The sequence below is a fragment of the Sciurus vulgaris genome (assembly GCF_902686455.1).
Source record: "Sciurus vulgaris genome assembly, chromosome: 19".
In the NCBI taxonomy this organism is placed as follows: Eukaryota; Metazoa; Chordata; class Mammalia; order Rodentia; family Sciuridae; genus Sciurus; species Sciurus vulgaris.
In genome coordinates this window covers 28,857,749-28,876,317 of record NC_136480.1, presented here as the reverse complement: position 1 = coordinate 28,876,317, position 18,569 = coordinate 28,857,749, and the positions used below count along the sequence as shown (strand labels likewise).

General features: G+C 36.8%; 1 protein-coding gene across 1 annotated transcript in view; it reads right to left on the bottom strand.

The window, feature by feature from the left end:
- Nucleotides 1-18,172, bottom strand: part of LOC306650219 (vomeronasal type-1 receptor A8-like) — a gene marked incomplete at both ends in the record, with an annotated part of 160,433 nt that extends 142,261 nt beyond the window's left edge. Inside the window, one exon of the mRNA XM_079122067.1 lies at nt 17,486-18,172. Within this exon, the coding sequence (XP_078978193.1) occupies nt 17,486-18,172 (687 nt within the window). The remainder of the gene's footprint in view (nt 1-17,485) is intronic.
- Between the last annotated feature and the right edge of the window lie 397 nt (nt 18,173-18,569).

The window sequence follows — 18,569 nt, the reverse complement described above, 5'->3', positions numbered from 1 at the left end:
AAACTTTACACCCAGAATACAAAGAACCCAATCAATAAATGGGCTAAGGAAATGGTCAGACACTTCACAGAAGAAGATATACAGGTGATCAACAAATATAAGAAAAAGTGCTCCTCATCCCTAATAATTAGAGGAATGCAAATGAAAACCACCCTAAGATTTCATCTAACTCAAATTTGAATGGCTATTATCAAGAACACAATCTATAATTAGTGTTGGCGTGGATGTGGAAAAAAAGGCACATTCATACATTGCTGGTGGAGTTGCAAATTGGTGCAGCCACTCTGGAAAGCAGTATGGAGATTCCTGAGAAAACTTGGAATGGATCCACCATTTGACCCAGCTATCCCACTCCTCGGTTTATACCCAAATGACTCAAAATCAGTATACTACAGTAATGCAGCCACATCAATCTTTGTAGCAACTCAATTCACAATAGCTAGATAGTGAAACCAACCTAGATGCCCTTCAATTGATGAATGGATAAAGAAACTGTGAGATATATACACAATGAAATATTACTCAGCCATAAAGAAGAATAAAATTATGGAATTTGCTGGTAAATGGATGAAGTTGGAAAATATCATGCTAATTGAAATAGACCAAGTCCCAAAAACCAAAGGACAAATGTTTTCTCTGAAAAGTGAATGACAATATTTAATGAGGGGGGGTTGGTGGGGAGAAGAGAAGAATGAAGAAACTTTGGATGGTGTAGAGGAAAATGGGATGGGAGAGGGTGAAGGACAGAAAGACAGTAGAATAAAACAGACGGTATTACCCTATGTATATGTATGATTTCATGAATGATGTGAATCTACATTGTGTACAACCATAGAAATGAAAAGTCATACCCATTTGTGTACAATGAATCACAATGCAGTCTGCAAAAATTAAAAAAAAAAATTTAAATGTCATACTCTTTCACAGATACTGTTAGGAATGCTGGGGTGTAACAAGGTATCAAACACATGACCAAAAGTTGATGGGGAAGGCAAACTGGTTTCTGCAGGACTGTGTGCTACTGGACATACCCTGGAGACAAATTTGCCTGCCATCTTTTGCACTCTTGGGCAGACAGTCCACCTGTTTTTTTCCCAGTACAGCCCTGACTTTGCTCTGATAAGAGAAGGTTTGGCTTCCACTTTATGTGATTGACTAATTTTGAAATTGGGCAGGACCAAGGGAAGAGCTAGCTTTTAGATAACCATGAGTGGATACAGGTGGAAAAGTTTTACATGCCCAGGATTGGATTTTACATACCAGTTAATGCTGAATACTATATTCTGAAAATGGACTACCAGCCTTTCTACTTTTCACAAGTCCTTGCTTTGACTTTTGATATCATTGTTCTTATTTTCATTTTTGTTCTTGTGCCCTTTTTAATGCCAGGCAGCCTAGATTTATTAATATTTTGAAGTGGAAATGACCCATAGTTAAGAGTTCCTTCATTTTAGCAATCTTGGTGATTAGGGGCACTTGGTATCATCTTTTCCACCTCAGTTGAAGTTTGTCCTCATTACATGTCTGCACTAAATCTAAGTTGCCAGGCTGGAAGTGATAAATTGGGAACTCCAGGTTAGAGTTCTGGGAAGAAGTTCATAATAACCATATCAGCAAACAAATCAGAAAACATACAGAGATCAAGTCTACTTATGAAAGAGGTCAGAAATGTGTGTTGGTCTCAAATTCACTCAGATCAGACTTGTGACTCTGAGCAAACTTTTTGTGATATTTATCAGGTACTCCCATATGAAAACCTTTCCTTCACAACCTTCCAGTTTCACTTACTTTTGGAAGGACTGGCACAACTTAACATCTCAAGTAACAATGAAAGAACTATTGTCTTCTTTAAATGTCCATGTATGGCTGTGTTTTGATGGTAGTCTCCTGCCCGATGTGAATGATTGAGTTGGTCAAGTTTGATCTTTTTCCTATCCACTGTTAGAGTCACCTGAGATTTTTCAGAGATCACTCTTGAGAATTTGTGAGAAATCTCTTGACTTTCATATTTTCCTCTGTCAGTTGTGCCATTTCCCAGTATTAGTCAGGATCTTGCTGAATATATGTGGGTTCTTTGGGATGTTTCTCTGTCCAGTAATCCTCCTCTTTGTAGAATGTACTCTGATTGGATTCCTGTTTTCTGGGGTCCTTTTAATACCTGTGATGGGGAAGTCAGGTGACTCTCTGAAGTTGTAGTGTTCTTAGACTGTTTCCACTCTTCCCTTAATCCTGATTGACCTTATTGGGCCTTATTGACTCCTTTTTCCTTGACCATTTTACTTCCTTAACTTTGGTCTCCAGATTTTCATTTTAAATATCTAGCAGGTCAGTTTCACCAGACTTGAAGTAGAAATGCTGTTTTTAACTTCAATGTATATAATTTTACACTGGATCCTTCAATTTAAATGGGGTCATTATTAGTACTGGAATTTGTTTTTATATTCTATTCATCCTATAGGTGATTGCTTATTATGTCAGCTTAACTCAGGTGGTTCTATTAGTAGCAGTGGTTCTGTTAGAAGCGATGCTTCTGCAAAACAACAGGAAAAAGTTACAAAGTGTTACAAGCAAAATATAAAATGATATTTAAAGGAGCAAAACCACATTCAGTTTGGGATAGTAGCTATGAATCAAAAAATATAAGTTTTATGTAAACCCTTTATTTAGTCATGAATTATATCCCTTTTGTTTTTTTTTTTAGATCATAGTAATATTTTTGACAAAAATTTTATCTATTGAACATAATATTAATTGTGCTTAATTCTGGTCTACTTTGTAGACATCATAACTTGGTGTCATGTGAAAGTAGAGATTTACCTCATGTGAGGTGGGGATCATGACAAATTTTAGGTAAAATATTATGTTATGATGCACTGCCATCATTCTTTGGAGTTCAAAAGGTTCATCGGTACAGGAGAGAGTAGTTTTCTGAAATTATGGACTACCTGAGAGGGGCATATTCTGAACCATCAGATTCTTACCTCCCTGTACTGCTTGGCCTATGCCCTGGAATCATTGCATTAAGAATCAGGGAACCCTGAGCATTGCACATGCTACACACATGCTCTATCAATTTCCCCTCATTAGTAAAAGAATGTAGAGGTTCCAGAGAGGCAGGCCCAGAGAATCAGAGACTTCCACACCCAGAAGTCCCAGCTCAGAGAACCAGGCCCAGCACAGCCTGGCATCATCCCACAGTCAAGTGCCCATGCTGCAGTGGACCATCTGTCAACATGTGGACATGCCTCTGCCCACTAGCAGGGATTATACTCCACCTGGAGGCCACCATCCCTAGAGGGGCAGCACCCTTCTTAGGTCACTGCATTATAAAGTTCCTCCAAGACTTCAGGCTACTGAAGACTAGGAGGTTTGAAAAATACTGTATAGTTTTATTGTAGTTTTTCTAATTAGTAGTAATATTATGATTATTCCTATTATACCTACTATTCTTCCTACATTTTTTCTTTTATTAATATTTTCCTCATCCTATTTTTCTCTTATCTATCTGTCTCCTTGGAGACCCTGTGTCCCTTTTCACATGCTAGCAACCAGTTTCTTTTCATTCTGCTCGCAGTAATCCTGTGACATAGTTCCTCTCTAGACACACTTCTGATCTCATTAACGTTATATCCTACATTCTTCCCAGTCCTCATTGTCCAATGTTAGAAATTGTGGCTCTTATTGCAAACCTCTTGGCTAAGCTGTAGATAATAATCAAACAAATAATCTGTTTATTAAGACAATATGGTTAATATCTTAAAAGAAAATATTTCAGTTAAGGATGCTGTTGTTTTTAGGGTATTCTGCTAATATTAATCTCTCACTTCAAGGTGAGTTATTGGAAACTTGCAGGAACACTATACTATAGGGGAAAAACTGCAATACCTCAGGTTTACACTCTTTAAGGGAAAGATACATGAACAATATGAGAAAACAAGCGAATAAAGTGTGCCAAACCAACCTAGATGCTACATCAATAAAATGCAATGACAGCATGGCAGAAGAAACGTCAGAAAGGGAGTTCAGAATGTGCATAACTAAAATGATCAGAGAAGCAAATGGTGAGATAGGAGAACAAATGCAGGCATTGAATGATTGCACCAATCAACAGTTAAAAGAGCAAATGCAGAAAGCAAAGGATCATTTCAATAAAGAGATAGAAATTCTGAAAATAAAAGAAACAGAAATTATTGAAATGAAGGAAACAATAAACCAAATTAAAAAGTCAATAGAAAGCATAACACAACACCTGGAAGCAGAACCTCAGACATTGAAGACAAAATATGTAATCTTGAAAACAAAGTTGACCAAACAGAGAAGATGTTATGAAATCATGAATGGAACTTCTAAGAGTTATGGGATATCATCAAAAGAACAAATTTAAGAATAATTGGGATTGAGGAAGGAACAGAGAAACAAACCTAAGGATTGAACAATTTATTCAATGAAATAATATCAGAATATTTTCCAAATCTGAAGAATGAAATGGAAAATCAAATACAAGAGGCTTACAGTACACCAAATGTATAAAATTACAACAGACTCACCCCAAGACACATTATAATGAAAATACCTAACATACAAAATAAAGATAGAATCTTAAAGGCTGTGAGAGAAAAAAATCAGATTACTTTCAGGGGGAAACCAATATGTATTAGCAGATTTCTCAACCTAGACCCTAAAAGTTAGAAGATCCTGGAATTGTATTTTGCATGCTCTGAAAGAAAATGGATACCAACCAAAAATCTTATACCTAGCAAAAATTACCATCAGATTTAATGACAAATAAAATCCTTCCATGATAAACAAGAGCTAAGAGAATTTACAAATTGAAAGCCAGCATTATAGAACATTCTCAGCAAAATATTCTATGGGAAGAAATTAAAAACAATGATGTAAGTCAGCATAGGGAGGATCTACCCTAAAAGAATAGCCAAACAAAGGAGAAACCAAGTCAAGTTAAAAACCAAAAATAAGGCAAAATTACTAGGAATACAAATCATATCACAGTAATAACCCAGAATATTATTGACCTGACCTGAATTCATCAATCAAAAGACAAAAACTGGCAGATTGGATAAAAAGAAAAACCCAACAATATACTGCCTTCAAGAGGTTCATCTCATAGAAAAAGATACCCACAAACTAAAGGTGGAAGGATGGGAAAAAACATACTATGCACATGGATTCAGTAAAAAAGCAAGGGTATTTATCCTCATATCAGATAAAGCAGACCTCAAGTCAAAATTAGTTAGAAGGGATAAAGAAGGACATTTCATATCACTTAAGGGAAGCATAAATCAGCAAGACATAACAATTATAAATATTTATGCCCCAAACAATGGCTCATCCATGTATGTCAAACAAATCATTCTCAATTCCAGGAACCAAATGGACCACAACACAGTAATAATAGGTGACTTTAACACATCTCTCTCTCCACTGGACATATCTTCCAAACAAAAATTGAACAAAGAAACCATAGATCTCAATAACACAATTGATAATTTAGACTTAACAGACATATATAGAATATTCCACCCATCAATGAGCTAATACACTTTCTTCTCAGCAGTACATGTATCTGTCTCTAAAATAGGCCATGTGATATGCCACAAAACTAATGTTAGCAAATACAAAAAGACAGAGAAACAACCTTTTATTCTATCAAATCATAATGTAATGAAACTAGAAATCAATGGCAAAATAAAAAACAGAAACTAACCAACACCTGGAGTGAAAATAATATGTTATTGAATGAGTCATGGACTACAGAAAACATCAGGGGGAAAATTAAAAAATTCTTAGAGGTAAATGAGATCAAAGACACATTTCATAATCTCTGGAACACTATGAAAGCCGTTCTAAGAGGAGAATTCATTGTATGGAGCGCATTCAATAAAAGAAAGTAAAGTCAAAAAACAAATGACCAGACATTACAGCTCAAAGCCCTAGAAAAAGAGAAGATCAACACCAAAAGTGGTAGGAGACAGAAAATATTTAAAATCAGAGCTGAAATCAATGAAATTGAAACAAAAACACAATCAAAAAATTGACAAACTAAAGTTTGGTTCTTTGAAAAATAAACAAAACTGATGAACCCTTAGCCACACTAACACAGATAGAAAACTCAAATTACTAAAATTCAGAATGAAAATGGAAATATCATGACAGTCACTATTGAAATACAAAACATAATTAGAAGGAATTTTGAAAATCTATACTTTTACAAAATAGAAAATCTACAAGTCACCAACAGATTTCTAGAGACATATGATCCACCCAAACTGAATCATGAGGACATACACAATTTAAATAGATGAATTAGAAGCAATGAAATAGAAGATTTCATCAAAAGCCTACCAACAAAAATAGTCCAGGACCAAAAGTGTTCTCAGTCGAGTTCTACAAAACCTTCAAAGAAGAGCTCATTCCAATACTCTTCAAAGTATTCCATGAAATTGAAGAGGAGGGGACCTTCCAAACTAATTCTGTGAAGCTAATATAACCCTGATACCAAAACCAAAGATACATCAAGTAAATAAAATTTTAGACCATTAGCCCTAATGACCATAGATGCAAAAATTCTTTACAAAATTTTAACAAATCACATACAAAAACATATTTCAAAGATAGTGCATCATGATCAAGTGGGTTTTATGCAAGTTTGGCTCAACATCTGGAAATCAATAAATGTCATTCACCACATCAACAGACTTAAAATTAAGAATCACATCATTATTTCAATAAATGCAGAAAAAGCATTTGGGAAAATACAGCACCCTTCAGGCTCAAAACACCAGAAAAATAGGGATAGTGGGAACATTCACCAACATTGTAAAGGCCATCTATGCTAAGCCGATAGCCAATATCATTCTCAATGGAGAAAAACTGAAAACATTCCCCTTAAGTGGAAACAAGAGGGATGCCTTCTTGCACCACTTCCATTCAACATCATCCTTGAAGTTCTAGCCAGAGCAATTAGACATACCAAACAAATTGAAGAGATATGAATAGGAAAAGAAGAATCCCAACTATGCCTGTCTGGTGATGACATGATTCTATAGTTAGAGGAGCTGAAAAATTCCACAAAAAAAATCTAGAACTCATAAATGAATTCAGTAATGTAGCAAGATATAAAATCAATAGTCATAAATCTAAGGCATTTTATTCACAAGTGATGAATCCTCTGAAAGAGAAATTAGAAAATCTACCCCATTCACAGTAGCCTCAAAATAAAAAATAAAATAAAATACTTGGGAATAAATCTAACAAAAGAGGCAAAAGACTTCTGAAATGAGAAATTCAGAGCACTAAAGAAAGAAATTGTGCTCTGGGGAGGCAGGGCCAGAGACCCAGGCCCAGACCAGCCAGGACCAAGCTCACAGTCTAGTGCCCGTGTTGCTGTTGACCATCTGTCAACATGTGGAGGTGTCTCTGTTCATTAGCAGGATTTATACTCCACATAGAGGCCACCATCCCTAGAGGGGCAGCACCCTTCTTAGGTCACTGCATTATCAAGTTCCTCCAGGAATTCAGGCTACTGAAGACTAGGAGGTTTGAACAGTACTTTATAGTTTTATTATAGATTTTTTATTAGTAGTAATATTATGATTATTCCTATTATACCTATATTATTCCTACTTTTTTCTTTTATTAATATTTTTCTCATCCTATTTTCCTCTTATCTATCTGTCTCCTTGGAGACTCTTTGTCCCTTTTCACATGCTAGGAACCAGTTTCTTTTAATTCTGCTTGCACTACTCCTATTACATGGTACCTCTCTAGACACACTTTTGATCTCATTAACATTATATCCTACACTCTTCTAAATCCTCCTTGTCCAATGTTAGAAATCATGGTACTTATTGCAAACCTTATTGGCTAAGCTGTAGATAATAATCAAACAAATAATCTGTTTATTGAGACAATATTGTCAATATCTTAAAAGAAAATATTTGAGTTAAGGATGCATATTGTTTGTATGGTATGCTGCTAATATTGATCTCTCACATCAAGGTGAGTTATTGCAAACCTGCAGGAACACTATAAGTCTATAGGGGGAAAACTGCAATACCTCAGATTTGCAGTCCTATAGGGGAAGATACATGAACAATATGAGAAAACAAAGGAATACAGTGTGCCAAACCAACCTAGATGCTACATCAATAAAATGCAATGACAGCATGGCAGAAGAAATGTCAGAAAGGGAGTTCAGAATGTGCATAATTAAAATAATCAGAGAAGCAAACAATGAGATAACAGAGCAAATACAGGAATTGAATGATCGCACCATTCGACAGTTAAAAGTTTACAATGAATCAAAATGAATAAATTATCTAAAAAAAGAGCAAATGCAAGAGGCAAAGGATTATTTCAATAAAGAGACAGAGATTCTGAAAAAAATGAAACAGAAATTCTTGAAATGAAGGAAACAACCAAATTGGAAACTCAATAGATAGCATAACCAATAGGCTAGAAGATGTCGAAGACAGAACCTCAGATATTGAAGACAAAGTATTTAATCTTGTTTTTTTGTAATATGGAAATGTGTTGTTCTACAACACTTGATAACTCCTCTTGATGCATCCCCAAAAATCTAATATGTTGTACATTGGTTCATGTTTTTCTCAAGAAATTATCTGATTTCACTGTTGATTTTTTTTGCATGATTGGTTAAAAGGTGTTTAATTTGCACACTTCAATGATTTACAATTTTATGTCTTTCATTGATTTTCTTTTCATTCTATTATGCTTGTACATGTACTAGATGTGATCTCAGTGTTTTCAAGATTGAGGAGTCTTGATTGTGACATGGTATTTGTCCTCTTCTGAGCAGTGCCCTAAGCACATCAGAATAGTGTAATCTCTTGGTGGGATGTTTGTTTATCTCTCAGGTCCTTTTGCCCTAGTACTGTTTAGAGCTGCACCTTGATGTGAAGTATAAAACTGTTTTGCTGTTATTATATTGCTGTTTATTCATTTTGAATTCTGTTAACATTTTATTGATTTTGAAGATTGAAATTATACATGACATTTATAACTGTGATACCTTCTTGATGGGTTGATGTCCTTGTCAGTATGTGATGGCCTTCATCTCTGACCATTTGTGACCTAAAGCCAAGCTATCATTTTCAGGTGCTTATGCTATCCTTCTTTTCCTCTGCAAGCTGCAACATTTCCCTCTACTGTCATCCTGTGTTTGTCCTTCCACCTAGAGTGTTCATATTTTACAGAGTTCATACTGGTGTTTTATTAGGTGTGTTTACTTAGCCATCCTGTATCAATTCACGGTAGCTTCATTTATTCATAATAGCTATTGATAAAGACTTAGATGGACATTTTGTTCATTGTTTTCAGTACTGAAATTCTTTGGTCCCTTTTTTCCTCTTTTCTGTGTTACTTTTCAGTAGTTTTTTAGTTCTCATATTTTTATACTTTGCTTCCATCACCTCTTACATTTTTTTCTATAGGCATTTTATTTGAGAGTAATTTATATTTGAATAATACTTCTAATTTAAATAGAATGTATTACAAGTGTTTACTTATTAGAACACTGATGTCATGAATAAGAAAATTTCCATGTCCGACTTAGTGTTTAAATTTGATGTTTTGACCTTATCTACATTTCATTGAAGAAACCATAAAATTAGAATGATCTACTGCCATTCTTAAAGTCTTTCAAGGTTTGAGTAGGACAGAGATGTACTTAACAGAATTCATTTGAGGAACAACATTCTTGGTTGAGATTGAGAATAAGATTTGAGGGGGTGATCCAAGATGGCGGACTAGAGGGTGACTACATCTCCAGTCACTCCAGATCCCAGGATTCAAGAAGGGGAGGCATTGAGAGACTTGGTCTAAAATAGAGCCATGGGGTTAGTCTCCCCCACCCAGTGAAGCGCTGCCCGGGGGGCAGGCTCAGATTCAGGTGGCTTATTAGAGTAGGGTAGGGCAGCTAGAGTCTTCTCCAGGCAGCTCCTTACACTCCGGTGGTAGGCTCCTCCCAAAGGGCCAGATTCTCCAGCATCTCGGAGCAGGCCCCCCAGTGAGAGCCTTTCTGCACCGAACCAAGCTTCAAGTCCCTGAACCAGGGTGGTGAGTTCCTGGCTGCAGGTTGCTTCAGGGACCAGGACAGGGCAGCAAGGGACTTCCCCGAGCAGCCTGCAGCCCGGCCCCCTCCAGCAGGAAGCGCTGTTCCAGGCTAGCTTCTCAGAGCAGGCCCCCCAGTGAAAGCATTTCCACACAGAGCCAGCCACAAGTCCCCAAGCCAGCAGAGATCTCTGGCCTGCAAGAAGCCTCTGGGACCAGGGCATGGCAGCCAGAGACCTCTCCAAGCGGACCTACTCCCCAATCCCCCCGGCAGCAGGCTTTTACCATGGGGCAATCCAAGATGGTGGACTAGAGGGAGACTGCATCTCCAGTTGCTCCAGAACCCAGGATTCAAGAAGGGAAGGCATTGAGAGACTTGGACTAAAATAGAGCCACAGGGTTAGTCTCCCCCACCCGGTGAACTGCTGCCCGGGTGGCAGGCCCAGATCCAGGTGGCTTATTATAAGTAGGGTAGGGCAGCTAGAGTGTTCCCCAGGCAGCTCTATGCACTCTGGTGGTGGGCTCCTCCCACAGGGCCAGATTCTCCAGCATCTAGAAGCAGGACCCCAGTGAGAGCCCTTCTGCACAAAACCAAACTTCAAGTCCCTGAACCAGGGAGGAGAGTTCCTGCCCACAGGTTGCTTCAGGGACCAGGACAGGGCAGCCAGGGACTTCCTCAAGCAGCCCTCAGCCTGGCCCCCTCCAGCGAGAAGTGCCTTTCCAGGCTAGCTTCTCGGAGCAGGCCCCCCAGTGAAAGCCTTTCCACACAGAGCCAGCTCCAAGTCCTAGAACCAGTAGCGGGCTAGGGGCAGCTTTCCTTGGAAGAACAGCATTATCAAGTTACTCCAAGACTTCAGGCTACTGAAGGCAGGAAGGTGATACACTGGAAATCTACAGGGACACTATAAGCCAATAGAAGAATTCTGCAATATCACAAAGTCCCACTGACATCTGACCAATATGAGAAAACAAGGGAAGAAAATGCCCCAAACATACCTAGATACTATATCAATAAAACCCAATGACAGAACAGCAGAAGAAATGTCAGAGACGAAGTTCAGAATTTACATAATTAAAACATTCAGGGAAGCAAACAAGGAGATGAAAGAGCAAATGCAGGCATTAAATGATCACACCAATCAACACTTAAAGGAGCAAGTACGGGAGCAAGAGATCATTTCAATAAAGAGTTAGAGATATTGAAAAAAGATACCAAACAGAAATCCTGGAATTAAAGGGAACAATAAACCAAGTTAAAAACTCCATAGAAAGCATAACCAATAGGATAGAACACCTGGAAGACAGAACCTCAGATATTGAAGAAAAAATATTTAATCTTGAAAACAAAGTTGACCAAACAGAAAAGATGGTAGGAAATCATGAACAGAATCTACAAGAATTATGGGATATCGTGAAAAGGCCAAATTTAAGAATTATTGGGATTGAGGAAGGCATAGAGAAACAAACCAAAGGAATGAACAATCTATTCAATGAAATAATATTAGAAAATTTCCCAAATCTGAAGAATGAAATGGAAAAACAAGTACAAGAGGCTTATAGGACTCCAAATATACAAAATTACAACAGACACACAACAAAGAACATTATTATGAAAATAAATAACATACAAAATAAAGACACAATTTTAAAGGCCACAAGAGAAAAGAATCAAAGTACATTCAGGGGGAAACCAATAAGATTATCAGCAGATTTTTCAATCCAGACCCTAAAAGACATAAGGGCCTGGAACAACATTTACCAAGCCCTGAAAGAAAATGGATGCCAACCAAGAATCTTATACCCAGCAAAACTTACTTTCAGATTTCACAATGAAATAAGATCCTTCCATGAAAAACAAAAGCTAAAGGAATTTACAAAAAGAAAACCAGCATTACAGAACATTCTCAGCAAAATATTCCATGAGGAGGAGATGAAAAACAATGATGCAAATCAGCAATGGGAAGAATGAGCCTAAAGGAATAGCCAAATAAAGGGGAAGACAAATCGTGCCAAAAAAAAAAAAAAATGACTCAACTGACTGGGAATACAAATCATATCACGATAATAGCCCTGAATGTTAATGGCCTGAACTCATCAATCAAAGGCATAGACTGGCAGAATGGTTAAAAAAGAAAAATCCAACAATTTTCTGCCTGCAAGAGACTCATCTCATAGAAAGAGATACCCATAGACTAAAAGTGAAAGAATTGGAAAAAATGTACCATGCACACAGACACAGCAAAAAAGCTGGAGTATCCATCCTCATTTCCGATAATGTGGACTTCAAGCCAAAACTAGTCAGAAGGGATAAGGAAGGACATTACATACTGCTTAAGGGAAGCATCAATCAGCAAGACATAACAATCATAAATATCTATGTCCCGAACATTGACTCATCCATGTACGTCAAACAAATCTTTCTCAATTCCAGAAATCAAATAGACCATAACACAATAACACTAGGCAATTTTAACACACCGCTCTCACTGCTGGATAGATCGTCCAAACAAAAATTGAATAAAGAAAACATAGATCTCAATAACACAATCAACAATTTAGAATTATCCGACTTTTATAGAATATACCATCCAACAAAGAATGAATACACTTTCTTCTCAGCAGCACATGGATCCTTCTCTAAAATAGACCATGTCTTATGCCACAAAGCTACTGTTAGCAAATACAAGAGATAGAGATACTACCTTGTACTCTATCAGATCATAATGGATTGAAATTAGAAATATATGAGAGAATAAAAAACAGAAACTTCTGCAATACCTGGAGATTAAATAATACACTATTATATGATGAATGGATGAAAGAAGACATCAGGAGGGAAATTTAAAAATTTATAGAAGTAAACGAGAACAAAGACACATCATATCAAAATCTCTGGGACACTGTGAAAGCAGTACTTAGAGGAAGATTTATTTCATGGGGCACATTCAAGAAAAGAAGTAGAAATCAACAAATAAATGACTTAACACTACAGCTCAAAGCCCTAGAAAAAGAAGAGCAGACCAATACCAAAAATAATAGAAGGCAGGAAATAGTTAAAATCAGAGCCAAAAGCAACAAATTGAAACAAAAGAAACAATCAGAAAAATTAACAAAATAAATAATTGGTTCTTTGAAAAAATAAACAAAATTGATAAACCCTTAGCCACACTAACAAACAGAAAGAGGGAGAAAAATCAAATTACTAAAATATGGAATGAACAAGGAAATATCACAACAGACACGAGTGAAATACAAAACATAATTAGAAACTATTTTGAAAATCTATACTCCAACAAAACAGAAAACCTCGAAGACATCAACAAGTTTCCAGAGACATATGAATTACCTAAACTGAACGAGGAGGACATACACAACTTAAATAAATCAATTCCAAGCAATGAAAGAGAAGAGGTCATCAAAAGCCTGCCAACAAAGAAAAGTGCGGGACCAGATGGGTTCTCAGCCGAGTTCTACAAAACCTTTAAAGAAGAGCTCATTCCAATACTTCTCAAAGTATTCCATAAAATAGAAGAGGAAGGAACCCTCCCAAACTCATTCTATGAAGCCAATATCACCCTGATACCTAAACCAGACAGAGACACATCAAGGAAAGAAAATTTCAGACCAATATCCTTAATGAATATCGATGCAAAAATTCTCAACAAAATTTTAGCAAATTGCATACAAAATATATTAAAAAGATAGTGCACCACAATCAAGTGGGTTTTATTCCAGGAATGCAAGTTTGTTTCAACGACCAGAAATTAATAAATGTCATTCACCATATCAACAGACTAAAAGTTAATAATCATATGATTATTTCAATAGATGCAGAAAAAGCATTCGATAAAATACAGCATCCCTTCATACTCAGAACATTAGAGAAATTGGGGTAGTGGGAGCATTCCTTAACATTGTAAAGGCCATCTACACTAAGCCCATGGCCAATATCATTCTAAATGGTGAAAAACTAAAAGCATTCCCCCTAAAAAGTGGAACAAGTTGGGGATGTCTTCTTTCACCACTTCTATACAATATCATTCTTGAGACTCTAGCCAGAGCAATTAGACAAACCAAAGAAATTAAAGGGATACAAATTGGAAAAAAGGAACTCAAACTATCCCTGTTCGCTGATGACATGATCATATATTTAAGGGAACCTGGAAATCCCACCAGAAAACTCTTAGAACTCATAAGTCAATTCAGTAAAGTTGAAGGTTACAAGATCAATGCTCATAAATGCAATGCATTTTTATACATAAGTGATGAATCTTCAGAAATAGAAATTAGGAAAACTATCCCATTCACAATAGCATCGAAAAAAATAAAATACTTGGGAGTCAATCTCACAAAAGAGGTGAAAGACCTCTACAATGAGAACTACAGAACACTAAAGAAAGAAATTAAAGAAAACCTTAGAAGATGGAAATATCTCTCAGGTTCTTGGATAGGCAGAATTAATATTGTCAAAATGGCCATACTACCAAAAGTGCTATACAGATTCAATGCAATTCCAGTTAAAATTCCAATGATGTACCTTACAGAAATAGAGGAAGCAATTATGAAATTCATCTGGAAGAATGAGAAACCAAGAATAGCTAAAGAAATCCTCAGTAGAAAGAGCAAAGCAGGGGTTATCGCAATACCAGATCTTCAACTCTATTACAAAGCAATAGTAATAAAAACAGCATGGTATTGGAACCAAAATAGAGAGGTAGATCAATGGTACAGAATAGAGGACATGGAAACAAACACAAATAAATACAATTTTCTCATACTAGACAAAGATGATAAAAATATGCAATGGAGAATAGATAGCCTCTTCAACAAATAGTGCTGGGAAAACTGGAAATCCATGTGCAACAGAATGAAACTAAATCCCTATTTCTCTCCCTGCACAAAACTCAACTCAAAATGGATCAAGGACCTCAGAATCAGACCAGAGACCCTGCATCTTATAGAAGAAAAAGTAGGTCCAAACCTTCAACTTGTAGGCTTAGGAGCAGACTCTCTTAACAGGACTCCCATAGCACAAAAAATAAAAGCTAGAATCAACCACTGGGATAGATTCAAACTAAAAAGCTTTCTCTCAGCAAAGGAAACTATCAGTAATGTGAAGAGAGATCCTACAGAGTGGGAGAATACCTTTGCCACTCATACTTCAGATAGAGCACTAATTTCCAGAATCTATAAAGAACTCAAAAAACTGTACACCAAGAATACAAATAATCCAATCAACAAATGGGCTAAGGAAATGAACAGACACTTCACAGAAGAAGATGTACAAGCAATCAACAGATATATGAAAATATGTTCACCATCTCTAGTAATAAGAGAAATGCAAATCAAAACTACCCTAAGATTTCATCTCACCCCAATTAGAATGGCGATTATCAAGAACATAAGCAACAATACGTGTTGGCAAGAATATGGGGAAAAGGGTACACTCCTACATTGCTGTTGGGGTTGCAAATTAGTGCAGCCACTGTGGAAAGCAGTGTGGAGATTCCTCAGAAAGCTTGGATGGAATCACCATTTGACCCAGCTATCCCACTCCTTGGCCTATACCCAAAGGACTTAAAATCAGCATACTAGAGAGATACAGCCAAATCAATGTTCATAGCTGCTCAATTCACTGTAGCCAGATTGTGGAACCAACGTAGATGCCCTTCAGTTGATGAATGGATAACAAAACTGTGGCATATATATACAATGGAATATTACTCTGCCATGAATAATGATAAAATTATGGCATTTGCAGGCAAATGGATGAAATTGGAGGATATCATGCTAAGTGAGATAATCCAATCTCAGAAAACTAAAGGACAAATGTTCTCACTGATAAGCGGATGAGGACATATAAGGGGGGGTATGAGGTGTTAGCATTAGGGTAAGTGTTAGGTTTAGGGTTAGGGATAAGTCGAGTGGTAAGAATGGAGGGAGGAAGGACTGTATAAAGGGAGAAGAGGGGTGTGAGGGGTAGGAGGAAGGGAAAAATAACAGAATGAATCAAACAATATTGCCCTATATAAATTTATGATTTTTAATTAAAATAAATAAATAATAAAAAAAGAGGAAAAAAATATTTGAAATTTTCAAACCAATGTTGAAATCATTGCGACAAATTAGCTGTAATGTTTTAAAGTTCACCAAATTACAGTGTGGCATGTTTACAATCTTATCACTTACATTTTAGTTTTGGAAAGAATATAGTCCACAACTAGGTTAAGATTATTGAAAATCCTTTTATTGTGATAAAATATATATAACATTATCATTGTGACCATTTATTCAGTGTAGTATTGAGTGACATTGAATCTATTCCCATTTTGCACAACTTTTAACACCATCAATTTTAAGCACTTTTCTTCTTTCTGAATAGAAATTCTTCATGTAACAAATGAAAGTCTCCCACTGCCCACTTTTTTGGGTCTCTAGAATCCCATTCTTTTTCTATGTCTATCAATTTGCCTATTCACACTTCTACCACATTTAAGTACATTTATACAGTATTTGTTCTTTTGTGCCTGACTTGCTTCACTGATTAGAATAATTCAAGGGCTCAACTATGTGACACAATGGCAAGAATTTTCTTCATTTGAAGAGGTAATAATATTCCAGAGTGTGCAGAAGCGATGCATTCTTTATATTCTTATGGTTGTTCACACTGAGTTGTTTCTACCTTTGAATATTTAAAACTTGGTTATATGAGCAATGGTACAAAATGCCATTTTAACACCCTGAATGTAGTATGCAAGTGGGTGTGTGTGTTGGATCATGTGATATGTTACAGAAGAAATGTTTACATATCTACTCTGGAAAATTACAGATAACTAAGAAAATGCAATTATGGAAAACCATTTGTAATATTGTATCTAAAAATAATTTCAGAATACCCAATCAAGAAAATTGACATCCACCCCACAAGACCCACTTTAAAACCCAGTAAGAGAAATCAATCCCTGGTAATGTCTCAAAGAGGCCTGTGGTTTAATTTTATTTTATGGACATGCCATCCACACATATAAATGATGGGTTTAACAGAAGAAACACAACTTGGTATTGCAGTTATACCAAAACTACCTTGATAAACCTTTCCAAAGAAAGCACTTTTTCTAATTTAAAAGAAATTATCTCTCACTGGCTAATCAAATATTTAATGTATTCCCCCACACATATCTCAAAACACTATATGTTTTTTAGTGGCAATGAACACCAAAGGACTGAGTGAGGCATAGCTATGGGTCACAAGAATCTTGATACAGTAGAATATTGGATCATCATTCTGTGTAATTCTCACATAGTTGATAATGCTGTCAATAATGGACATGACCAAAAATCAACTCAAGAGCAGAAGGATTTTCTGTGTGGCCCTCAGTTCTGGGGATGATACTGAAAAGAGTCTGGTGCTGTGAAGATGCTGGGACAGTCTCTTATGCCTGCACAAGAGAGCCACCATGTATTCATTTGAGACGGCAATTATTCCTATAAGTGTGGCTTCCCTGAAGGTCAACATGGTGGCAGACATGTGTCCCAGAAAGAAGCTCATGTGCAAAAGAGAGCAGGATTCTGTGATATAGATTAAGTTGTCTGAGGTCAAATTGGGGGTAGCAATAATGGAGATTAAGAGGTGGCTACCAAAGAATGAATTGATGACACACAGGAAAAGAAGGAAAAACAGGTTTCTATGTGAGGATTTATGTTTGAACTTTTTCAAACATGAGTTTCTGGGGCTGAGGGTGATCACCTGGAGGACACTCAGTAGGCAGGTTGTACAGATGGAGAAAACCCTAAACAATCTGTACATGTAGATAAGTAATTTACATGTCAGGTCACCCCATCTTCCCCCTTGAGGTGTAAAACTGTCAACAACCATGAACCCATTGATGAGCAGCATTACCAGGTGAATTAGTGCCAAGAGACCAATGGGCAGGTCAGTGGGCTTAGGTCTGTGCCTTGTGAAGCACAAAGAGATATGGAAGAAAAGAAGAATGATGTTGGCCACAATCCCAATGCCAATTTCAGAATATACAGTGTTTCTTATGTGAGTGTCACTGTACAGGTTGTTGTTTTTGCTCATGTTATGAGCAAAAATACTATTGTGAACACCTTAGGAGACAAATTAGAAAATATCTGTTTCCTGTCATCAGGAAAATAAAAAGGATTCATCCATATGGACTTTAACTCTATGTGAAATCTCAATTCTGGTGTTGGGCATAATGGTGCCTGACATCTCAGTGACTTGAGAGGCTGAGGCAGGAAGATCACAAGGTTGAAGCCAATGTGGGCATCTCAGTGGAAGCCCATCTCAAAATACACAGTAAAAAGTCCTGGAGGTAACTTGGTGGTGGTGCACTTTACCACCAAGCATGTCTCAGCACAAAATCCAAAAAACAAACAAAATGTGAGTTCCACCTCACACCAGCCAGAGCTCATCCCCATGCTCTCCCTTGTCCCCAAACCTCCAGTCTTGGGTG